The sequence below is a fragment of the Pelophylax lessonae genome (genome assembly GCF_965119305.1).
Source record: "Pelophylax lessonae genome assembly, chromosome: 5".
Taxonomy (NCBI): domain Eukaryota; kingdom Metazoa; phylum Chordata; class Amphibia; order Anura; family Ranidae; genus Pelophylax; species Pelophylax lessonae.
In genome coordinates, this window is record NC_138772.1 from 64,607,299 (window position 1) to 64,631,571 (window position 24,273).

The 24,273-nt window shown below is 41.5% G+C and overlaps 1 protein-coding gene across 6 annotated transcripts in view; it reads left to right on the forward strand.

The window, feature by feature from the left end:
• The window catches only part of ADAM22 (ADAM metallopeptidase domain 22), a 491,004-nt gene that overhangs the window by 434,906 nt on the left and 31,825 nt on the right, over window positions 1-24,273 (forward strand). For 2 of the 6 annotated variants that reach the window (XM_082259181.1, XM_082259182.1), the window contains exons 27-29: window positions 6,528-6,722; window positions 13,205-13,305; window positions 17,002-17,068. In XM_082259181.1, the coding sequence (XP_082115307.1) occupies window positions 6,528-6,722; window positions 13,205-13,305; window positions 17,002-17,068 (363 nt within the window). The remainder of the gene's footprint in view (window positions 1-6,527; window positions 6,723-13,204; window positions 13,306-17,001; window positions 17,069-24,273) is intronic. The other 4 variants (XM_082259183.1, XM_082259184.1, XM_082259185.1 and 1 more) reach the window with 2 other exon arrangements.

The window sequence follows — 24,273 nt, forward strand, 5'->3', positions numbered from 1 at the left end:
TCCAAGGGCAGAGCCTTGGGGTACCTCAACAGAAAGAGGAAGAGGAGCTGAAGAGATGGTGTTGTATGTGACACTGAAAGTGGGCTAAGATAGGTAGGAGGAGAACCAGGAAAGAGCAAAGTCGCGGAGGCCAAAGGAGTGGAGTTTATTGAGGAGGAACATGTGGTCAACTGTGTCAAAGACAGCGAAAAGATCTAACAGTATGAGTATGGAGTACTGGCCATTGGCTTTAGCATTTAGTAGGTCATTGGGGAGTTTTAGTAGGACAGTTTCAGTGGAATGTTGTGGGCGGAAGCCAGAATGTAGGGTATCGAGAAGGTTGTTGTCAGTGAGGTAGCAGCTCATACGGTTGTGGACAAGGCGTTCAAGATGCTTGGAGGAAAACGGGAGCAGGGAGATAGGTCTTAAGTTATTCAAACAGGTTGGGTCCTGTAAAGGTTTTTTCAGTACGGGGGTAACCAGTGCATGTTTGAGCGGGGAGGGAAAGGTGCCAGAGAAAAGGGAGAGGTTGAAAATGTGGGTTAGAAAGTTTAGGATAGAGCAAGAAGGAGGCCGTAGTAATTGTGAGGGGACAGGGGACAGGTGGTGAGGTGGGCCACGGGAAGGAGTTTGGCAACTTTCTCAGTTTTAACAGGGTTTGGTGCAGAATATATGTAAAATTACTCAGTGACCCTAAATGTCCCTGATGTGAACCTCTGCTTGTTAACCTAACCTTAATACTTAACCACCTTGCTTTCTGAACCCTAATAATTAACCCTGTTTTAATTAAGGCCCTGTTCACATATCACATAACAGGAACACAGGTTCCTGTTGCGATTTTAAAAGCACTATTCATATGCGTTTTTGCATGCCATGCATAGGGCAGCACATTCACTTGACTGAGCTACCCTATGGGCATTTGTCACACCAAAAAATTCAGGAACCAAATTATAGCCCTGAGCCAGACGCAGTTATACATGCACTTTTTGCATCTGGGGTACCATTCAGAACATACATCATGCGTTTGCCCAATTGTGAACAGGGCCTAACAGTTCTAACACTTCTCCTGTTCTCAAATTGATCAAACCTGATTTTAGTGCACACTGTGAGTTTCTTAAAGTGTACATTAGGCCCCTTTCACACTTGTATGACTTGAAAAACGTGCAACTTTGGTGCCACTTTGCCTTGCGACTTTGCCTCAATTTTGACACAACTTGAAGGACACCTGTGTAATATTGTGGTCTATAGACCTCTAGTCACATCAAAGTCAGACCAAAGTATTGCAGGGCTCCACTGAAGTCGCTGCGACTTGAAGTTTCACAGATATGAATGGTACTCATTGGAAATCATGGGGTACGACTTGTCATGCGATTTTGTAGTCCCAAGTCACAGGACAAGTCGCACAAGTGTGAAAGGGGCCTTAGAAGCTGCAACAAGTCAGATAGAGCCCTCCTCATTTCATGGTTGTAGGACGATTAACATCATCTAGCCCTTTTATCCCCAGCCATACTGTCCCTGGCCTGCCTCTTTCATTAATTTTATTTTAGTTCTAGCTCACCTTAAAAGATTACTGAGGCAGGTGCTGTAATATTTTTAGGTAGCTATATACAGTATTTCACAAAAGTGAGTACACCCCTCACATTTTTGTAAACATTTTATTATCTTTTCATGTGACAACACTGAAGGAATGCCACTTTGCTACAATGTAAAGTAGTAAGTGTACATTTGGTGTAAATTTGGTGCCCCCTCAAAATAACTCAACACACAGCCATTAATGTCTAAACCGCTGGCAACAAAAGTGAGTACACCCCTAAGTGAAAATGTCCAAATTGGGCCCAATTAGCCATGTTCCCTCCCCTGTGTCATGTGACTCATTAGTTTTACAAGGTCTCAGGTGTGAATGGGAGCAGGTGGGTTAAATTTGGTGTTATCGCTCTCACTCTCTCATACTGGTCACTGGAAGTTCAACCATGGCACCTCATGGCAAAGAACTCTGAGGATCTGAAAAAAAGAATTGTTGCTCTACATAAAGATGGCCTAGGCTACAAGAAGATTGCCAAGACCCTGAAACTGAGCACAGTGGCCAAGCCCATACAGCGGTCTAACAGGACAGGTTCCACTCAGAACAGGCCTTGCCATGGTCGAGCAAAGAAATTGAGTTTGAGTGCTCAGCGTCATATCTAGAGGATGTCTTTGGGAAATAGATGTATGAGTGCTGCCAGCATTGCTGCAGAGGTTGAAGGGGTGGGGGTCAGCCTGTCAGTGCTTAGACCATATGCCGCACACTGCATCAAATTGGCCTGTATGGCTGTCATCCCAGAAGGAAGCCTCTTCTAAAAAATGATGCACAAGAAAGCCCGCAAACAGTTTGCTGAAGACAAGCAGACTAAGAACATGGATTACTGGAACTATGTCCTGTGGTCTGATGAGACCGAGATAAACTTATTTGGTTCAGATGGTGTCAAGCGTGTGTGGCGGCAACCAGGTGAGGAGTAAAAAGACAAGCGTGTCTTGCCTACAGTCAAGCATGGGGGTGGGCATGTTATGATCTGGGGCTGCATGAGTGTTGCCGGCACTGGGGAGCTACAGTTCATTGAGGGAATAATGAATGCCAACATGTACTGTGATATACTGAAGTAGAGCATGATCCCCTCCCTGGGCCGCAGGGCAGTATTTTAAAATGATTCTGACCCCAAACACACCTCCAAGACATTCTCTTCCTTGCTAAAGAATCTGAGAGTAAAGGTGATGGACTGGCCAATGATTGTCTCCAGACCTAAACCCTACTGAGCATCTGTGGGGCATCCTCAAATGGAAGGTGGAGGAGTGCAAGGTCTCTAACATCCACCAGCTCCGTGATGTCATCATGGAGGAGTGGAAGAGGACTCGAGTGGCAACCTGTGAAGCTCTGGTGAACTCCATGCCCAAGAGGGTTAAGGCAGTGCTGGAAAAAATGGCGGCCACACAAAATATTGACACTTTGGGCCGAATTTGGATATTTTCACTTAGAGATGTACTCACATTTGTTGCCAGCAGTTTAGACAATAATGGCTGTATGTTGAGTTATTTTGAGGGGACAGCAAATTTACACTGTTATACAAGCTGTACACTCACTACTTTACATTGTAGCAAAGTGTAATTTCTTCAGTGTTGTCACATGAAAAGATATAATAAAATATTTACAAAAATGTGAGAGGTGTACTCACTTTTGTGAGATACTGTATAGCATCCTCATGCATTGCATAGAGACCCAGTAATGACGAGGAAAGCAAAATATAAGCAGATTAAATACTTAACTATTTAAACTGAAACATAACACCCCTTGTCTTGAACATTAAACGTATACACTAACATTTGACCTTAGCATTATTTTAACCCTTAACCCAATGCCTAAAACGAAATTAACCTCCACAGGGGCATGCTTAACTGATTTTTTGACACTGACTGTAATAGTCCTACTTGGAGATCTACAAATTGTACATACATACGCATATGCCAATAAGCATTTTGGTGTATAGTTGATGTCGTACCATAAAAGGCAATGGGGTTGATTTACTGAAACTGGAGAGTGCATAATCGGGTACAGCTGTGCATGGTAGCCAATCAGCTTCTAATCTCCGCTTGTTCAATTGAGGTTCGACAATAAAACATGGAAGTTGATTGGTTTCTATTCAGAGCTGCACCAGATTTTGCACTCTCCAGTTTTAGTAAATCAAACCAAACATGTACATAGTGGTCGGGACATTGGAAGTAATAAAGTGTTACTAAACCTAGAACCTGCATTCACTATATACGGTCTCCCACAGTAGACAGAACATGGAAATGCAATTATTTTAGTAAATATAAACTGCTAAATACCTTTTCTTATCACCAGTATATAACAGCCTTGTGACTTGTATCAGTTCCTATTAAAGCTTGTAGGAGTTTTCATTCTCCCCTGATCCTCTGTCTGGACATGTCTGGACAGAACCGATTGGCCTTGTGCTGATCGCATGCACTCCCCCCAAGGAAAACAAAAAACTCTCTAGCAATATACACCAAACTGAGCATGTGAAGCCCGTCCCCTGGCTCTGTAAATATCAAGTTATTTTCTTGGAGACAGTGAAAGAAGAGGAGGACCAGGGAGACAGGATCAAACAGCCTTTATACACAATGCAAAGGATTAACCCCTTAGGTTCCACAGTGAATATACCAAGCATGCTTTACTGCATATACACACAGATTTTACTGTTGTGGGTTTAGTAACACTTTACCTTCTGGTGTGCTGTCCATCATCCACATTTCTACCCGTTCTGGATCTCAGTTTCAAAAAATGACTAATCTTTCAAAACTTACCTTGTATGAAGAACTTGATGGGGAAAAATAGACCGAAAATTTACCCACAATGGGTACGTTTTTAACATTTTCCTTAGTCCTTTGATTGATGGATTGATAATCTTGATTAAAACTCTGTCATAGTCATATATTATCAATAGGTCTGCTTTATTAAAGCACAATTTCAGATTTAAATAACAAGTAAAGTAACAAAAGGGACATTTGTAATGCCCAGGAAAAGCAGAAAGCCCTGTGTTGTCACTGGTGCATGGTGTAAAGTTAGCCAAGGCAGCTGCCTGGGGGCTAAGAGGACAGTAGTGTAAATCCATCACTGATTGTACCGATAATCAATTTAATCAAGTACAATTTAATTACTAAAACAGACAATCTCCTTTATTAACTAATGAACAACATTCCATAAAAAATCTAATGATATTTAATATCACAATATACTTGGTTATATCTGCCAAAGGGGAATCAGCATAAGGCTTAATCAGTAGGGGTATAAGTAGGGTATAAAGTGTTAAAATAGACTTCTACTTAAAAGTTTACAAACTTGTGATTTACCCAAGATTCACCAATGGGATCTTAAAGAGAAATACTAATACCATAATTATAAAGCATTTAATTGTTTTTTTAACATTCGCCCCTCTAAATTGTGCAAATCTAAGCATATGCTAAGGACTACCTTCAGGGAGACCCACCACTTGTTTGTCTCAGTCTACATGATTTATACCAGTGTTTCTCAACCTTTTTTCAGTCAAGGCACCCTTTAAGATTATGGACAGTCTCAAGGCACCCCATTCTAAAATGTAAAAAACTATTCTAATAATTTTACTTAATGCAAAAGCATCAACACACATAGGACACCCAATGTTAAAGGTGTTTTATTCTTTGAAAGCAAATACACTTTTGCACACTAGTACTGACTAGTATTCCAGTGTTTCTCCTCTCCCTCGATTTCTCTCCCTCAGTTGGTTAATGTGACCCCAGTGTTGAATGAGAGGAGCCGGGGGTCAAACAAGGAAGCTGTGCAGGCGATCAACACCCTTCTTATCAACACTGATGAAATCCCTGGTTGTTAGGAGGCCGGTAGCTGGAAGGTTATAATAGTGCACAATTAAAACCTGTGGCTTTGTGTAACTAAGAGGCAGGCTTGATCCACCTGCTGGCTTGTATACATTTTTAGGCAATTTTTAGGTATTTTGCCAAGGCACCCCTGAAGAAACCTTAAGACACGCCAGTGTGCCTGGGCACCCTGGTTAGAAAAGGCTGATCTATACAATTGACACACATTCACCTGTACAGTCCCGGGAAGATTTTTTTGTTTGCATTCTGTGCAACATTTGCTGGGCTGGTAGCCTATATAAATCCAACAAATGTTGTGTACACCCCCCCCCCCCCCTTCAGGGTTAGTGTACCAATGCAAGCTGCCTAAGCATGGAATCTTATGTCAACAGAGACCATGTGATTAGTGTCTTTGCATTGGTCAAGTGACTGGTGGCTGAAAGGAGCCCCCTCCTTCCTATGATGTTGTAGCCCTCTCCTCTTTTGTGAATGTCTAATTACTCTCTGTTCTGGCTCTGCTCTTCCACCCCTCCCCATACCTTTCTACATAACCTTTTATGTAGCAGCCAGGGAAGTCTTTCACATCCTCATTGCTCTTTCCTCTTCTGTGACTGTCTAATTACTCTCTGTGCTGGCCAAGCACCTCTGCCCCTCACCTCCCTACATAACCTTTGTTTAGTAGTCAAGGGGAATAATATTGAGTGTCACTGGATTGACAGCTCTGAGTCTACTGGGGCTGCTAACATTACAACCAAGATGGCGGCACCCAGGGCACGGCAGTATCAGGGCTTTTTAGATTTCTTTGCATGAGGGGCTTTTACAGGTAAAGAACATGTATAAAATACAATAAATTCACACATAATCTAATAAGAAGATTTTTGTTGAACTTAATGGTCTGGCGACAGGGTCTCTTCATTGTCAGAGTTCTTTCCTGAGCTTTATTAATGTCCCCCAATTCATTACAACTGAAACATTGACTAGGATGATTATACAGAATGCTGGTGGGAATCCACAAATTGTCAACTTGTGTTCTACAAAGTGAACGCTACATGTACCATCTTCCCTCTCTGTCTTTTCCCTCTGAACTAATATTGCCTTTTTGTCTGTGTCGTTTTCTGTGTGTGTTTGTCTTGTTTTCTGACTTTACGATATCTATTGTGCTTTAGACAAATACCCCAGGGAGATTATGTAAAAAAGGCTGGAGATGTCGACTCTTTTTATAGCGACTTGCCTCCTGGAGTCAGCTCCAACTCAGCATCTAGTTCTAAGAAGAGGTCTGCTATTCTGTCGCATTTTCAGATATCTGCCTGTTCCATCCCACATTATTCCATTAGTCAGAACATTTCATTGTTTTGCCGAAGGTTTGATAACTTTTTTTATTTCCTACTTTGTGGAGTATTGAATAAGGGACTTTCCCTAAATCTTTGACTAGAAAGTGGCAATATCTAGGGTACCTTATATGTATTAAAAGCACCATTGTTGCTTTGTAGTCAACAGTACACTACAATTTTAAAATAGAATTAAACAATGCCCCATCATTGGTATCAGTGGTAAAATCGTGTATTGAGGTTTGAGTGCCTCACACTGAGATCAAAAAACCCCCCTTTCATATCAGTGGTAAAATTGTGCCCCGTAGTTCATTTCTGTGGGAGAAATAGTGCCCCTTGGTTAGTAGCAATGGGAGGAAAAGTGCCATATTGTTGGCATCAGTAGGAGGAATAGTTCCCCATTGTTGGTGTCAGTGGGAGGATGAGTATCCCATAATTGGTGTCAGTATGAGCAATAGTGCCTTGTGTGTCAGTATAAGCAATAGAACAGTTGGAGATTTTGTGCTCCAAGGGCCCGGATAAAGGCAAGCTAAGGGCCGCCTGTGGGGTGCAGTTTGGAGACCACTGCTCTAGACTATATGAGCTCCCAACCTGGGACCGTTACTGTATACTGTATACAGCAATAAATACATTAATAGCAGGTATGTTTTTGACAATATGTCTAGACTTGTGCATGGCAGCTAAAGACCTCCATTGTGTGCCTGTACTAAATCCAAGGCAATCCATAGAACAACAAAACAAGCCTAATTTGTCCTGTTATGCCCAGCTTATGCAGCCTACTATGCTAGCATTGGCATAAAAGGCCTACCAAATGGAATAGTCTTGGGCTTTTACATGATGCTAAGTGCACTTGTAAATGCTCCCTCCGCATTTCCAAACTACACTGAAATGTTCATCATTGGATGAATTGAGCACAGAATCTACCTCTACTACCCTAGTTCCTTCAGTGTTATGATGGCTACAAAATGACTGGGTGCGCTTGTGTTGCATGCACACAGTGTTGGCAGCTATTTTTTTACACTGATATTTTGCCACAGTCACTAGAAGCTTGGGATGTGTCTCTAGCTTCTCTTAGGTTGATGCACTGCATTGTCTAAAGCAATAAACTAGCTGGCCAAAGGTGTGCTACTGCTGTGTATATGTGACAATGTTTAAAGAAATTTTAAATGGTCATTTAAAGTATTTATTCATTTTCCAAAACATTAAGTCATCCATTGGAGTATTTGCAATTGTAAATCTGTTGTAAATTGTATGTTGTTATTGGACAGACAGGACACACCACTGCTGATTTCCGGATGCTGGTTATATAGCTTATGTCATTTATTTTATTTATTATCAAACTGCTACTTTATAGTCAAAGAGAAAATTGATGTCATACTATGCAATAACTCTGATAATGTTTATAGTGGCTGTTGCATTAGAAAATAGTGATTTAGCCAAAAAAATTCAGTACAGTACTGAGATCTAGAACAGTTTTACGTTAATTTAGACCGTTAAAGTAAATCCAAAGTCGTTTTTTTTTTAATTTGGAAAGGAATGGTTAAAACCCCTGTTTCTTTCTCTTTTTTTTGTTTGGTTTTTTTTTTTGTTATTATTTTAGTCTTTGTCCCATATGGGGATTTCCATTCACTTCTTGTCCATTGGGCAAAACAGGAAGTGTGAGGAAATCACTCCAAAGTGAAGGAAATTTCCTCTCAGACAGTTTTCACTTCAATAAGGGTCCCCTTTGGAATGTTTAACCTGTATTCTTGCTCCATTGGCAACAAAACATTTTTATTTTCCCTCATTTTTAGTCCTGTAACAATGGTCATCAGGACAAACAGAAAGGGCGAATCTTCTCAGTAGGGGTGCAGACAGCCATAACATATTTGCATGCTGGGCACCATTATGTTTCACATCAGACAAGCATGCTTTTAGGTTCTCTAAGCTATCAATTACTGTTCATTGAACTAATAAGGCTTTATTGTAAAATCTTTGGGCCAGACCAGAAGGATAGTCATTCTATAGAATAGGATAATCTATTGTGTCTTTGAGGTTACGAATGATGCCACTTGGTCTCTGTGTTATGTGTACACTTAGAAAATCAAAGCTAGTCTTGTTATCCTTCAATAAATCATCAAGGTAGATTATCTGTGAGTGAACAAGTGCTGCATTTAACAAAGGGGGACTTTTTAAGTACTTTAGATCATAATATAGATAATAAGTGTATCCACTATATGCCCACTGTGCAAGCAATCATGATATAGAACGAGAGTTTAACATGGAACTAGTGACAAATAGTGAATTTAATAAGACAGTATCCATACATAGGGAAAAGAGCATTCATTAAAGCTGGACTCCGAGCAAACAGCTAAATATACAGGTAAAATATAAACCCCCTGGTCAAAGCATAATCTGGAGTTGGGTAAATCTTTGACTTATTCTGCCGTAAAAGCGACATATGCGACAAAGAAAGTCTAAAACCTTTTTGGACTTTGAGCGACGTGTGTTTTTTCAGCTTTTGCGTTTTGGTGCATTTGCTAACTACATTTGGGGTGCCATTAACAATTAATGGCATTGCAAGCACGATATGTATTTGCGTCGTGTTTTTTCATGTGTTTCTAAAATGACATGTTTTTTCATGCGTTGTCTCATGTTCAGGAAATGCCAAGCATGAATGCAACTTAAATCATGGAAAGAAATTATCTTTCCTTTCAATTATTTTTATAGAGTTTTTGACAAAAAGAATGAAACAATACACGTTTTGATAACATAAATTTCCATGGGTCCATGGCAATACAAATGTCGTATTACAGGTGGGGTATTCCTCTGTCATCCATACTATGTCACTATAACTGAGAAATTATCTTGAAAAACTATACTTTCCCACCATATGCAAAGGTAAAAGAAGACACTTTTGGATGAGCTTTACTTCAGAGCTAAACAATAGTCTGTATACAGCTGCTGCCCTAATGCAAAGCATCAGTGTCTTAAGGCCCGTACACACGTACCGATTGTCGGCCAAAAATGTTCGGCCGCCGAACGATCGGCCGATTTTCGGCTTGTTAGTATGATGCTTCCGACAGCCGACAGCGCACTTTCGGCCGAAAAGAATCTGTCTTGCAAGCATGAAAATTTTTGTATGCCGACACCAGAACGGCCGATTGTTCGCCAGTCAGTACAGAATTCGGCCGACAGACAGCAGATTTGCAAGACTGGGCATGCTCAGAAAAGAAAAAACACAGGGAAAGTTAACCATTACATGACATCACTTCTGCAGTCGGCTGTAGTCGGCGGACAAAATTCTTGTGCAGTCTTTTGCACTTTTCAACAGACACCGACAGCCCTGGACAAAAGACGGCCGATCGTTCGGCCGACGATCGGTACGTGTGTACGGGGCTTTAGGTTCTTGCCTTTACTTTTGGACTTCAGCACTCTGGGAGCCCCTTATCCCAGGGTGTTTCAATATGCAAATTTCAAGCTTTTCTGAGAAAGTTGAGAATGTCTCACACTCCTTCATGAACTCCTTATTGGACAATGAGGAACAGTAAATCGTGATTTGCAGGAAGGGGTAGATAAGATCTCTGCTTCCTCAACAAAAAATTAGATTTGCACATTTAAACTTCCTTAAGGTGCTACCAAGGAGCTGAAGATGTTGGACAATGGTACATGCATATATCAGTGGGCATCTGCATTCCATTCAGGCAAATACTGTATAGTGTTTGGACAGAGGACATTTTTGCTTTAGGCCAGTTTGCTGAAGTTAAAGATGTCACTTTAACCCACCCAAAACTATTTTTTTTCAGTGAGCTGTCTTTCTTTTAAGACTTCTCAGAGACTCAAATAGTGAGATACCCTCAGGACTTACCCAGTTGTGTCCTTCCTACCCTCCCCACCCCACCCCACATACACACCAATTTATACACCTCATGTTGCATTCCTATAACATGCAATTAATAAAAACCCAACAAGTAGACAAGATCCTCCTCATATTGGAATTAGGGAATTGTTAGAATTGGGAATTTCAGAACATAGATCTTAAAAAAAGAGTCCCTGAAACATAGGAAGCCTCTTAGGGTGCATTCACACTAAGCATGGTCTGACTGAACTATATCCAAGTTCCACTGTCCTCCTCCACACTTCCACACTGGTCTGCACACACTGGGTTATAAGCAAGTATTCCTAAGCACACTTACATCATATCTTTTGCCAACCAGACCACAGTGTTCCCTGCTTCTGTGTTCAGTCATCAATTTGCACCCACACTGAAGCAAATCATATTGTTTTGTCATGGTCACATGATAGTTAACGTTTTTGGGGTTGTATGTGCAAAGAGAGATCACACAAATACTTATAAGTATAGGATTTAATAAAAGTAATGACAGATACAGATCATGTTTTATTTTCTAATATTAATACTTCACTAAAGATGTTGTTTTGCCATGCAGTCCTGCCCACTTTTCATACGGCGTGATTACAGGTGATCACAGACGCATGCATAATTGCAAGCTGAGACTGACTGTTCCAAGTTTTAACTCTAGTATTTAAGATTTGTGTGTAAGGAATGGCCAACACCAGCCAACTCCCATTAGAGTAAGATGACCTTTTAACCGCTTAAGCCCCGGAAGATTTTACCCCCTTCCTGACCAGGGCCTATTTTGCGATTCGGCACTGCGTGACTTTAACGGACAATTGCGCGGTCGTGCGACGCTGTACCTAAACTAATTTGATGTCCTTTTTTTTCCCACAAACAGAGCTTTCTTTTGGTGGTATTTGATCACCTGTGCGATTTTTACTTTTTGCGCTATTAACAAAAAAAGAGCGTCAATTTGTTTATATGAAATTCCCCAAAAAAATGTAAAAATCTAAATTTTTTAACATTTTAGGCCAATTTGTTTTATGCTACATATGTTTGGTAAAAAAAAAAAAAAATTTCAAAAAGCGTATTTTGATTGGTTTGCGCAAAAGTTATTGCGTTTACTAACTAATGAAAGATTTCTGTAATTTTTGGTGTTTTTTTTTAACGCGTAATGGCGGCGATCTGCGATTTATTTTGCGGTACTGCGACATTGCGGTGGACAGATCGGACCCTTGACCGACATTTTTGACACTTTTGGGGTTACCAGTGACATTACTACAGTAATCAGTGCTATATATATATGCACTGTTACTGCAAAATGACACTGGCAGGGAAGGGGTTAACTTTATTGGGGAAGGAGGGGTTAAGTGTGACCCTAGGACATGGCTACTGGTGTAGGAACAGTGATCAACGGTCCTACATAGTAGAACCGTATGATCACTATTCATACACAGGGGAGAATGACAGGCGGATTGTTTACATTAGCCGCCTGCATTCTCCCTTCACGGCGGACGATCGCGAGTGACCGGCGGACATCGGGTCCGCCGGTCACACGCACGGACTTCCCAGGGAACGAGCCGGGGTGGGCGCGCGCCTCCGCGGGCGCCCGCCTGCCCGCTATTGGCTCACAAGCAAGTGACAGGCTAGTGACGTACCCATACGTCACTTTGCCTGGCCGGGGCTGACCGCCGTAGTATATGTACTTGCGGCGGTCGGCAACCGGTTAAGGATCTGGTCAGTTTACAGTGACATTCCTTTGGTATGAATCAGCTACAGTAACCAGACTTTGCCCTGTATGGCCCCTTAACCAAGTTTTGGAGGCTTAGAATCCATTAGTGAGCCACAATATTAATAAGGAAATATGTAATATGCATTTTCTCTATCAACCACAAGTGAACTGTGCATGGGATCATCTCTTCCAAGTGGTCCCAGGCTTGGGAAACATAACCATTCCTGGGGATGGATCTGAGCACTCACACTATACAAACAAAGTGTGTCGAGGCAGTGACCAGTACAGTTTGCTTCAGTGTGAGTCCAAACCGTGCCTGAGCACAGAAATCTCTATAGATGACTAAGCACAGAAGCAGGAATCACTGTGGTCTGGGTGGCAGAGGTGATGACATAAGTGTGCCTGGAAACATTTGCTTATGGCCCAGCGTGAGTTCAGACCAGTGGGGGAGTGGGAAGGGGGGATAACTTTGGCATGGTTCAGTTCAACAGTGCCCAGTGTGAGTATACAGTTAGGGACTCAATTGACCTACATCATATATGAGTTTTAGCTTAATTCTGTGACATTACTAGCATTTAGATGTATAGTATTAAGCCCAAACAGACATTAGTTTGCCTGATAAGGGAGATTAACAAGGCTGACATTACTAAGAATGATTTCCTTGATTGCTTGAGAATTAATTGGCCATATTTTGGTAATATTTTAAAAGGAAACGGAATAGCTACCGTTCCTACTTACATAGTGGTTGTCTGGTCAGTAAGAGAACAAATGTTAGATAATAGATAGCAGATGTCTATGTAATCTTGTCTAGTTTTTTTTTTTAATTGTTTTTTAATATGTTCTTGTTACCATGTGTTGTTTTTGTTATGGTTTTTTAGTGTAATAATCACAGGCATCGTTGTGATCACCGCATATGGAAGGATTCAGTGGTATCTGTTCTCTTTTCAGATCAAATGGTCTGTCTCATTCATGGAGCGAGAGGATACCCGACACCAAACATGTCTCTGATGTCTGTGAAAATGGACGACCGAGAAGCAATTCCTGGCAAGGTGAATTCTAAGACTTCAAATTGGGATACAAATCACATTTTATAGATTTTTTTAAAAAGAGAAGATGGGAAAAATTCTTACACTGATCTAAACTGAGACATTCTTTGACCAAGAAATAAATTCACCTACTTGGCCTATGAATAGGGTGACACCAATTTTTGAAGTACCACGACTATACTAGCCAGTATATCAGCAGTTAGGCAAAATTAAAGTGTAGGTCTTTGCAAAAAACATCATATGCAGTTTACCTCTGCAATACATGCACATTTATCCATGGTCTGTCTAGGTGTCCCTTTTGTCTCTGTAATCCAGGAGAAAGGGAACTCAGACAAGGCTGATGCTGCTGCTTGGGATTTCAGTGCAGCAGAGGCAGCGTTGTCAGTACTACAGGTGCAAGTTAGAAGCTCATTGGTTTTCCAGCAAGATCAGCAGGTATGTTTTATTCCCTTGCAGCATTTTTAAAGAGACAAAGCAAGGGGAAATGTGATCGTATTGCAGAAAAGCACTGAATATGTTTTTTTTCCCTAGATATACACATGAAAAGGTATGGTTGTCTCTGAGGGGCACAAAGTCTCAGGATAATATAACTGACCTTATACATTGAATCAGCCTATAAGGAGATCAATTAGTTGTCAGGATATACAAAACAAAAACATATATACAGTAGTTCTCAAATCTAAGACAGATGTAAAACATGGGGGCCTCTGGAATTTTTGTTACACTGTATTTTGCCAGGTTCAGGTATCAGTGAAATTAATTATACCCAGGTGTTGTTTCGGTAGGCATATAATAGCAAGCTTTGATACTTGAGACCATAAATGGTGAGCCTCTGACATTAGTAAGAGTCAGGGCTGTCTTTAACACAGGATAAAAGGGGCAGCTGCCCCGGGCCCAGTCGTTATTGTGAGGCCCAAAGCAGCTGCCCCTAGAGCACACACTGCCCGCAAATAGTTAATAAGTGGATTTGGGAGGATCCAAAAAATGTTTTGCCCATGGTCCAATCAATATTAAAGACGGCCCTGGTAAGAGTGTAATACTAAAAAGTGTGAGGGGATTAGCTCAGTGGCGGGTGTGGATGACCCCTTGGGGGGGGTTCGTTACACAGGGAGATAGCCGAGAAGTGGTTGTAAACAACAGTTTGGTTTATTCTTCCAATTTTCTTCACACAAGTGCAAGCATCAAAAACCATCAAAAATAAAATAAAAGACAAAATAAATCCTTGCCACTGTGGGCGGCTACCTTCTCACACACAGGAACCTACCTAAGGAGTCTGTTCACAACCTACTGTTGGGCAGACTTTGCTGATACTACAGCAGACCATCAATAGTCCATTTATTTTCTCTTCACACAGCAAATGTTCATTGGATTTTCCTTTCACATAGAAAACATCCATCCGTTTTTCTCTTCACATAGAAAACAATTTATTTTCTCTTCACACAACAAATGTTCATTGGATTTTCCCTTCACATAGAAAACATCCAGTGGTTTTTCTATTCACATAGAAAACAATCCAAGACCTCACCTTGAGAAGTCTTCACTCTTTTTACCCTCCTCAGCGCACATCGCTTCAGGAGGCATTCCTTCTCCCATGCTCACACAGCTTCAGGAGGCACACATCTGACTGTCCTCCTCTACCCACACAGCGTCAGGAGGCAGCAATCAATAGACTTCCTCTGGACAAATTATAGAGGCCTTAATTTCCTCATTCTGAATAGCTGAAGGTTTTTCAACTTCCTGCACCTTCCTGCTGGCTACCTTTGCAGCCGACACCCTATAGTAATTGGTGAATTGTCTAAACCAAGCAGAAGTGTATCTCCCATCTGTGACACCACTCACAGATTTACCTGACTTCCTGTCACACAAGGTATTAATTTTGGAGCCAATAGTAAATTAAACACATTTAGAGCAAATTGGCAACGTTTAAAAGAATCCAAACAGCTTATTCCCTTTATGTTATAAAACAAAAAGAAATACACTGGTTCTAAACTTCACTTCAAAAACGAAATGGTAATTCCACATTAGTAAAATATAATTAGGTGTCTGGCAGCCTGCCCAGTATAAGTTTATTACCCATAATAAAAATTTGTTCAGAATATTCTTTCTTCAGAAAGGATTCAGTCCCATAATCTAATTTATTAGATAAAATGTAGACATCTTTTAACAGTCTACATCTAACTGAGCAGTGAAAATAGAAAATCTCAGCAAAATGATACCACTGTGCCAATAAAAGAGTACATCTAGCAAGCATCCATGGAGAAGTTATCCAGATAAAACAACCTGTACCTGAACTTCATCAATTGCAAACAGGCAATCAGTTGGAAGGATCCCCACTTCCCTATTGAAAAGTTGATTGTTGAAATGCAGCCATATGGAATGCTGTAGCTGTATCAACTTAAAAAAACATGCATAGAATGTCTTCATCCTGTAATGCCAACTAAGCATGCGCCAAAGGAAGTCAGGCAACCAATGCATATTGAGAGACCTGACTCTCTTTTTTGAGATTACACCATGCTAACATAGAGAGGCATTTATATTTTTCCTTGCGCTTTTTGATGTGAGCACTAAAACCAGTTTATTTTTCCAACACCAGTATGCGGTATTAGCATAACTTGCCAGCCTACAAAACATTGCTGTAACGCCCGATGTTAAAGCACCTTTGTCAGTAAACATTGACCAGGGGCATTGCTAGGCCCAGGCACTCTTTCCAAGTCTCCAACCAAATTCCTAATGGGCTCATTCCTACTGTTACAACCTCTCACTCAGGACAGAGTGCTAACTGCTTGGGTCTAGTGGGGCCTGAATGTAAAAAGAAAAACTGTTATTCACAGACTTCCTTTTATGCTCTTTCTTCTCTAGTGTTGGACAGAAAGTATTTCTGAAGCTTTCTCTCAGGTACTATAGGTCAAACAGTAGGTCTATCTACCTAGAGACTAGCCATGGTCAAGGGATGGGGAAAGGAGAAGAGATAGGGAGCATAATAAGGGCTCATGTTGATGGACATTGTTGTCCTGCATTTGACATGCAAATCAGGTCAAACACAGTCTTTTTTTTAACGCAGTTGTATATGTTCAAATGGAAAATGAAGCATTTGACTAGAACGCTTGTGGATATAAACCCTAAAAAACATGAGGGACTCAGTTCACAGAGGCATAACCAAATATTTCCCCATAAATAGGGTGCTTGGGGTCCTAGATGCTAGAAACACCATTGGCAGGGATTTCTTGGCTTTCCAATCTTAAACTGAACCTGTTATGAGAGAAGTGCAGGAGCTATGTCTACTAGCATGGTTGTTTTTAACAGATCCAGAGTCACAGATCCAAAACAACATGGTGCTTGATACATACTACAAGAGAGAGTAAGAAGTGTTTTCTGAATTCTACATCTCTGTACTTGTTTCAGGTCAGCTATTCGGACCTGGAGCCGAACCATCAGGTGGGCAACCAGACAACCAGCATTCTCAAAAGGAGTGGTCAACAATGACCATCTCCAATATTCTTTTATGATACATTTCCTTTAATCTTCTTACGCTAAAAGCAAACTAGTATTCAATAGTAGTGGTGGGTAGTAGTTAAATGGGTGCTTTGAAGGAGGACAGAAGTTCTTACATCAGACACTTTGAGAAATTAGAATCATTACATTTTCGGCTGTATACGGCAGGTCTCAAACCAAGTTTGTTCATTTTGTCATGTCTTCCAGGAAACATAAGCAGCAGCAGGAAAAAGCTTCGAGGAAAGCGATTCAGACCCCGCTCCAACTCCACTGAGTAAGAACCTACATTCTGAATAAGTCATGCTATGTATAACCCAGCAGGCTAGCCTTTGTTTCAAATGTAGGCTATTCGTGGCTTGCTAATTGTTGTAGAACTACAAATCCCAGCAAGACCAGAAAACTTGCTAGAACTTGTAGCTGTGCATCATCTAGTGCTGCAGGATGCCTAATTGTCATTTGAATTAAAGCTTGCTTTATGCACACACAGCTTAAGACAAATGGTCACAATATGTTCCATCTGTCATCTACTTCAGCGCATGCAGTTCACGCTAACCAGTTCTATTTATTGACATTCAGTCTGAGATAGGTTATAGGTCTTTTTCTTCATGTATGTTAAGGTTCTGCATAGGTAAGTCCTGTCACTCAGTGACTTTGTGACAGGTTAGGACCAGTAAACCGAAAACAGTGACTGACGTTTTGTGGAAGAGAAAAGATGTGATAAAAGTTAATAATAAAAAAAAAAAAAAAAAGGTAATTAAGAACAAAACTGGAAAGCTACAACATAACTGGCAAACTACACCATTAGCAAAGTAGAGCAAAATCAGCAAAGTAAACATTATCAGCAAACGAGCAAAATGAACTGCATCATAGCTGATGAATAAGGACAAACCTGGCACATTTCTTTACAATTGTTGAATAGGGAAAAAAACAAACTACAATATAACTGGCGAACCAGAACAAAACAAGAAACAAAACAAGATAACAGAACAAAATCAGCAAAATACACAGTAACTAGAAAACTTGAAAAAAACCAACAAACTACAATATAATTGGTGAATCAGAACAAAACAGGCAAACTATAATATGAGTGTTGAAGATGGAAACAATTGGCAGATAACAACAAACAAGGAAAAATCCAACAAACTACAAAATGACTAGTAAAATAGAAAGAACCTAGCAAACTACACCATGGGGTTGATTTACTAAAAGTGGAGAGTGCAATATTTGGTGCAGCTGTGCATGGTAGCCAATCAGCTTCTAACTTCAGCTTGTTCAATTAAAGGAGTTGTAAAGTCAGAAGTTTTTTTTTTTATCCTAATGTATTCTTTGCATTAGGATAAAAAGCATTCTGTGTATAGCAGCCTCTGTAGCACTCTCAATACTTACCTGAAGTCCCTCTCTCTTCAGTGATGTCCATGAGTCCCTTGGCCGTTCGGGACTCCTGCAGCGCCATCGGCTCCCACAGCTGTCAATCAAAGTCAGTTAGCAAGTCAGGAGTGAGAGGGGGCGGGGCCGAATGGCAGCTCCCTGTCTGAATGGATACATGGAGCTGCAGCTCAGCTCGTGTGCCCCCATAGCAAGCTGCTTGTATTGGGGGTACTCGACAGAATGGAGGGGCCAGGAGCAGCAACGAGAGACCCGAGAAGAGGAGGATCCGGGCTGCTCTGTGCAAAACCAACTGCACAGAGGAGGTAAGTATAATATGTTTGTTATTTAAAGCAAAGTTCCACTGATTTTGTGTTTATTAAAAGTCAGCAGCTACAAAAAGTGTAGCTGTTGATTTTTAATAAACACATACGCACCTGTCTCACGGTCCAGCGATGCGGCCGGCAGGAGCCCCAGTTCTCTCCCCGCAGTGCCAGGATCACTACTGTGGGAACCCGGCTGTGATAGCTTGCAGCTTCACAGCCGAGTGTGCACTGCGCATGCGTGAGTCACGCTGCTTGTCCTGAGTGAACGGGCAGTCTTCTGGAATCTCTGACGTGTCCCAGAAGATTGCAGGGAGGGAGTGGGAGAGGAGAACTTCCGCTCAAGCCATCTAGGTGGCCCGAGCAGAAGTTGGAGCGGTTACCTGTCAAATCCAGGTACCCGCTCCCCCCCCACCAAAAAAATGGCATGCCAAATGTGGCATGTCAGGGGGTCAGGAGGCCTTAAAGCAGAAGTTCCACTTTTGAGTGGAACTCCGCTTGAAAAAAAATAAGAATAAGACCTTACAATCACTTTAAGCTGTGACAAAAAACCTGGAAGCCAATTGGTTTCTATGCAGAGCTGCACCAGATTTTACACTCTCCAATTCTAGTAAATCCCCATACCTGCCATACTAGAAAAAAACAACAAACTACAATATAACTGGTGATGGAGAAGAAAACAAGGAAACCAAACCATAACTAGCGATCTAGAACAAAACCAGCAAACCTCACCGTGAGTAGCAGACTTGAATAACAAAAACAAAGTACAATATAACTGTGAACCAGATCAAAATAGGCAAACTAGAACATAGCTATTAAACTAATTAAACAAAACTTACAAACTACACCATCACTACTGAACTAGAGTAACACAGGCAAACTACATAAGAACTAGATAGTATTCGAAATGGCACCACCTATGGTTGCATATCGTAATACAGCTGCCTTCAATTTCGGTGAAACCAAAAATGAATATATAAGTTGTTTTTTGATTTTTGATTTTTTGAGTTGTTTTTATATACATAAGAACTAGCAAACTATCTTAAAGCTAATTATCACAGTAGAATTTTGTGAGGTACAATAACGTTTGTGAGGTAGAGCAAGACTATCAAACAATTACAAAGATGGCGAACCTGGACAAGAGCACTAAAACATAACCGAAGAAGGGAGAAACTTTGACTGGAATCATAGAATATGATATAGGAATGATGTGCTCAGATGTTTAGTATGAATAGTGCAATGAAAAAAAATAACTATTTCGTATCTAAGTAAACATCCCCGCACCTGTACAGAACACGCACTATTTGACATTTATATGTTCTGTTATGCTGCCTATTCTATGTTAGGTGCCATTTTAGGCTACAGTAGACTCAAGGTGATGGTTGGTATTTTTTAGGGTGGGGGTCAGCAACCCATAGATCGCAATCTACCCAGTAGATCGCAACCAGGTGACTGGTAGATCGCGGTCTGGGCTTGCTGACCCGCCATACCACAGCTCAAACAGAGTGCAATGCAGAGGGACTACTTGTGATTTTGGAGCTGTAGTAGGAACAAGAGCCGCATAAGCTGATGCCTATTCTTTAGTGCTGGCTCCTGTCCCGTGAGGAGTGATACCAACTGCACTCCACCTCATATCCCAGATAGCAGTCTCTGGAGTGGTGCCAGCAGCAGGAAAGAAGAGATCTTTAGGTCAGTGTGAAGCAATACACTGGGCATAATAATATAAGGCTGCTTTCACACTGATGTGCTGCGGTTTACCCACACCTCAGGTGCAGTGCAATATACCTGCGGGTTTGCTGCGCTTAGCCATAGACTTCTATACTCCTGAATGCAGAATTTTGATGCGCTTTCAGAAAGTGCATCACACTTACAGAATGTAATAGAAGTTTATGGCAAAGCGCAGCCAACCCAGCAAAGTCGCAAATTCACTGTGCTGCACCCGCTGTACAGGTAAACCGCAGCACATTAGTGTGAAAGCAGCCTTAAAGGGGGCTCAGAACAGTAAAGGTTAATTTACATTTGCAGTTTTAGGGGTGGTAAAACACCATAATTAAGAAGTGTATAACCCCTACCCCAACTGCACCCCCTTTAGCTGCATTGGCCAGAGGTGTACACATGTCACAGCCACTGAGCCACAGCAGGAGTTAAATGCCCTGTCATGGATGGTGGGTGTAGCACCTACCAAGCATTACCCATTCAAGTGAATGAGGCTGCTCTGCAAGTGACCTGCAATCTTGTGCAGTACAGCAAACAAGGGGTTAAAGCAGGCAGCTTTCTGTTGCTTTTTCACTACCTGCTTTAACCCATTGGACCCCACAGAAGCATGCAGTTGCGGGGCACTTGCAGAGTGGCCCTATTTACTTGAATGGATCACGATTGACAAGCAGTAGCACCCACCAAAAGTTGTGACATGTATACATCTTTTGGCTGCTGCCTCAGCAGTAAAAGGGGGGTAAGGATTGGTAGCAGTAAAACTGCAACTCAACCACAGGGTTTTACCACCCCCAACCTTTACCCCCAAGTAAGGGTGCAGCTGCCAAATGCAACTAAGGGCTCATTCACAAGTGCAGCAGGCACTGCTGCTCCTCTGAAAAGCAATCCAAGTGTGTTTGACAGGTGGTGAGGAGGTGATCTGTTGCCTCCTCACCACCTGATTTAAACCCATGATTGCCATGCAATGGATGCATCCATAAATAAGCTGCATTCAGATAACCCTTCAACACCATCTTCTTTTGAAATAGATTTTATACTAGTGTCTATGCTGGTTCCCATTTATCCTTGTCATGATATAGCTAGCTGTAATTAGTCACATTCAACTGGACTTGCTCAGTAATGTTAAGCCCCGTACACACGTACCGAATGTCGGCCGAACGATCGGCCGTCTTTTGTCCGGTGCTGTCCTGTCGGTTGAAAAGTGCTAAAGACTGCACACGAATTTTGTCGGCCAACAACAACCGACTGCAGAAGTGATGTCATGTGATGGTTAACTTTCCGTGTGTTTTTTCTTCTCTGAGCATGCCCAGTCTTGCTCATCTGCTGTTTGTCGGCCGAATTCTGTACTGACTGAGGAACAATCGGCCGTTCTGGTGTTGGCCAACAAAAATTTTAAAGCCTGCACACCCGATTCTGTTCGGCCGAAAAGTCGCAGTCGGTTGTCGGAAACATCATACTAACAAGCCGACAATCGGCCGATCGGTCAGTGGCCGAATATTTACGGCCGACAATCGCTACATGTGTACGGGCCTTTAAGGCGTTTTTCTATCCACATGGGTTACCCAATCACCTTAATCCAAACAGCATGGAGTGTGCCGAAAATATCCACAAGCAAAGTAACATGATATATAAATTGAAGTTTAGTGAGGAATGCAAAGATCTGTACAATAGGGAGACAAATTAACCTCTCAAAAAAAATGGATGGCCTAAAATACAAGGGGGAAATCTGCACCATTTAGCCAATAAAGTACATATTGACTTAAATAAATAAATCAGCCTCCTCAGTGTGGTATGACCCATTCTACTCTCTGAGACTAGCAGGTGTTAGCAGCCAAAATGAGATTTTTACTATCTAGACAGCAAAGGAGAACACAATCATCGCAGGAGGTAAGTATTGACTATAGTGGGGGAAATATACTGCTGTGTGTAATGAGGGGGCTAAGGAGGGGGCGAGGGAATATGTTGTTTTTTAAAACCTAATAAATACAGTGATATTACTAAGGTATTACATCTACACCCAATACATACTACTTTATTTTTAATTCATTAAAAAATGCCCAAACATTTCTAGACCTCCTGACCACCATGCCTATATGAGCTTTTTGAACATCCCATTCCAAAGCCATGGGCATTAACATGGAATTTCTTCCATCATTTGTGGCTAAAACAGCCTCCACTTTTTGGGAAGCCTTCCCACAAAATGTTGGAGTGTGTTTGCGGGAATTTCCACCCATCAGCCATAAACACATTTTGAGGTCAGGTGCTGATGTGGGATGAGAAGACCTGGCTTGCTAATGGCACTTCAGTCCCAAAGGTTTTCAGTAGGGTTGAGGTCGAGATCATGTTGAGGCATTTGTCTCTGGGTCAGCACAGGGTGACAGTTTTATTCACTTATGCCTAATAACTAAAATTGACATTTTTAGTACCTATTATATAGTCTGAGTTTATAACAAGTATAACAACCCTACCCAATCAAATTGAATCTTTTTATAACTTTTGATATTTATTTTACATAAAACTGAGAATCCGTTTAATTTCACAAGCACAGTATGGGTTTGAATTTGTGACCATCCAATATATAGAGTTATTATTCCCACAAAATCTGGAGAGCCACACCTTGTCTATTGGTGTCAATTTATTTTTTGATTGCTTATGTATCCTAGCATGCGTTTGCATTTTCTTTGATCCATCTCCGGGCAAGAAAAAGTTTTCCCACGCACTGCACGGTTTATCGTTTTTGCCTAGGGAAAAGGAAAAAGGAGATTTAATTAACTCATGCTCAATTCCTCCCAGCACAAGGCTAGTCATGCACCCCCACATTCCAACGGTCTTGAGTTGTGGACTGTTCCTGACATCATCAAGCAGGCTCCATAGACCAGGAACAGTCCACCGCTGGATTGTGGGGGAGCGCTGTTTTCAGATGGAAAGAAGGACCGGGTGAGTATAAGCTTTTGCCTCACCCCTAGATAAAACAAGCAGTCACAGCCCTACTGCATGTGAAAACCTTTTTTCTGCCTGGAGTTGGGCTTTAAGGTATTATTTTTTTATCGTCAGTCAGATGTAGGCTACTATTGCATCTAGCATTTCTCCTTGTCAGCTACAATTTATTTCATCATCCAAATTCCAAAACTGCTCTCTTTAGTCTTCTTTAGTTTGTTGTTACAAACAGGAGGTCTAAAGCTGAATTCAGAAATGTGAAAAAATACCCCTGCAGTGGGACAACCTCCCCTCCCCCCCCCCCTTTCACTTTGAGAGGTAAGTGGTAATGTTTGCAATAGGGTACCAGTAAAACCCTCTTTTACTTACCATATCCCTTGCTTCTATGGCAGTCAGCACTCTTCTCTTTTCTCAGATGCTCAGAGTAATGGGTGGGCCTTTGCCATCCTCATTTAAAATGCAGGACTCATGGCACTATGGCATCATGGCTGTGACCAGTGTTAAGAGGCTTCAAAGGACCAGCTTCATGGAAGCAGGAGCCTGTGGGAGCAAGAGATAAGATAATTATGCTTTCTACTAGTACTCTAGGCAAAAACAAGCATGTAACCAGTGCAGTGTGTGGGAGCCCCATTGCAAAGATAGTTTTTTCATACTTTCAGAGTTTCATCTTTAAAAAACAACAACCACAAAAGAGTAGACAGCCAAAGCCATGAGATGATTATTGTTCTGGTTAGAAAACTTTATTCCAACTTATTACATAGCTATTATTTACCCTATGAAAACCTGGCGCCTGAGGCATTTGCATGCTTCTTCTTACTCCCCGCTGATGACCTGAGCACCTTTGTTTATGCCTGAAGCTGAACTGAAAGACTTCTTCAGATAGTTCAATCGTTCCTGCATGCTTGACCACTCTATGATGTCTATACCAGCTCAAAGCGAAAATTGTATATTCAGGACAAAGTGACAGTGCCTGCTGATAGGCAACTCCTCTGTCCAGCAAGGTATACTCACCAACCCATTATCTCTTACCACCTACCTGCTGCAGGAGCACACCCTTGGTAAGATGTATTAACATATTTCAGGCCTGATAATTGGCAGCTCAGGCCTAAATTCTGTTACATTGGAAGGGGCATTGGGGAGG